At 63.0% G+C, this 1,273-nt stretch overlaps 1 protein-coding gene across 1 annotated transcript; it reads right to left on the bottom strand.

The window, feature by feature from the left end:
* Positions 1–11: 11 nt before the first annotated feature.
* On the bottom strand, positions 12–880 carry LOC114073592 (class II histocompatibility antigen, B-L beta chain-like; the record flags this gene model as incomplete). The annotated part of the gene is made up of 2 exons (XM_027911320.1): positions 12–20; positions 611–880. Coding segments are annotated over 2 exons (279 nt in total), but the record flags the coding sequence as incomplete, so codon positions are not given.
* Positions 881–1,273: the final 393 nt, after the last annotated feature.

Here is a 1,273-nt window from a genome sequence, read left to right as displayed (position 1 = left end):
CTGGGTTGAGCTGGGGGGCACTAGGAGAGAGGGGTGAGGGTTTGTAGGACATTGGTATGGGTTTGGGTGGCACTAGGAGGGACTGGGATGGCAGTGGGAGGGACTGCGAATAGACTAGGGTAGAAGGGGATGAGCTGGGAGGGCACTGGGGAGAGAGTTGGGAGATGTGGGAGTGAATTGAGAAAGACTGGGAATGGATTGAGAGGGTGTGGAAATGACTGGGAGGGACTGGGAACGAGCAGGAGTGACTGGGATCGACTGGGAAGGACTGGGATCGACTGGGAAGGAACGGAGCGGGACTGGGAGGCTGTCTTGGCGAGGGAACTCTGCGCTGCGGGTCTGCCCGGCAACTGATGCGTCATGGAAGAGACGCACTCTGATTGGCTGAGGGGAGGAAGAGCGATGGCCCCAGCGGGGTGGAGACGCGGGGGGGGGCACTGGGAGAGACTGGGATGGGTTCGGGGGCACTGGGAGGGGGAAAAAAAGGACGGGGATGGGCACAGGGAGGGCTGAGGGGTCTGGGGTGATTCCCAGGGAGGGTTTGAGGGGCTCCAGGGTCGTTCCCGGGAAAGGGGAATTCCCGAGGGGACCCGCTCTGCCCCGCGCTCACCTCTGCGGTTCACAGTGAACGGGGTGAACATCTCGTAGTTGTACCGGCAGAACGTGTCCACCGAGGACCGTGAGTCCTCCAGATATTCCTGGTCGCTGTTCCACTGCCTGGCCTGGATCTCCCCATACGGGGTGTCCCCCACAAAGACCCCCACATCGCTGTCGAAGTGCGCGTCCTGCTGTCGGTTGTAGATGAACCTCCCCAGAAGCCTCACCCGCTCGGTGCCGTTGATGAAGTGACACTCGGTTTTTATCATCATCTGGAACACCCCTGTGTGTGCAGGACACGGGTCGAGGGTGCCCCGTCCCCACCCCCATCATCCCCCAGCACCCACAGCAGGTTTGCAGCTCAGGGGGCCACCCTGGACCCCCCTTTCCCACTCCCCTCTACCCCACGGCCGTCCCAGCATCAGCTCTTGGTTGGGGGGGAACCCCCCCATCAGCCCCCCGGGGATGGACAGGGGGTTGGGGACCTTCCAGTGCAGATCCGATCCCACCCCCAGAGTCCTAGAGAACCGCTGCAGGGTTCCAGTGATGGGGGACACAGAGGGACCCCCATGGCACCCCCTTCCTGCTCTCCCACTCTCCTTTCCCCCCCCTCTCCCACCGTCCTCAAAATCCCCAGACCCCCTCCGTGCTCGGTTTGAGGCTCCCACTCCCCTCC

The sequence above is a fragment of the Empidonax traillii genome, unplaced genomic scaffold, assembly GCF_003031625.1.
Source record: "Empidonax traillii isolate 1590-97213 ecotype Southwest subspecies unplaced genomic scaffold, ASM303162v1 scaffold7194:size5257, whole genome shotgun sequence".
Taxonomy (NCBI): Eukaryota; Metazoa; Chordata; class Aves; order Passeriformes; family Tyrannidae; genus Empidonax; species Empidonax traillii.
The sequence above is the reverse complement of the archived record's forward strand: the minus strand, read 5'-3'. Positions and strand labels throughout refer to the sequence as shown.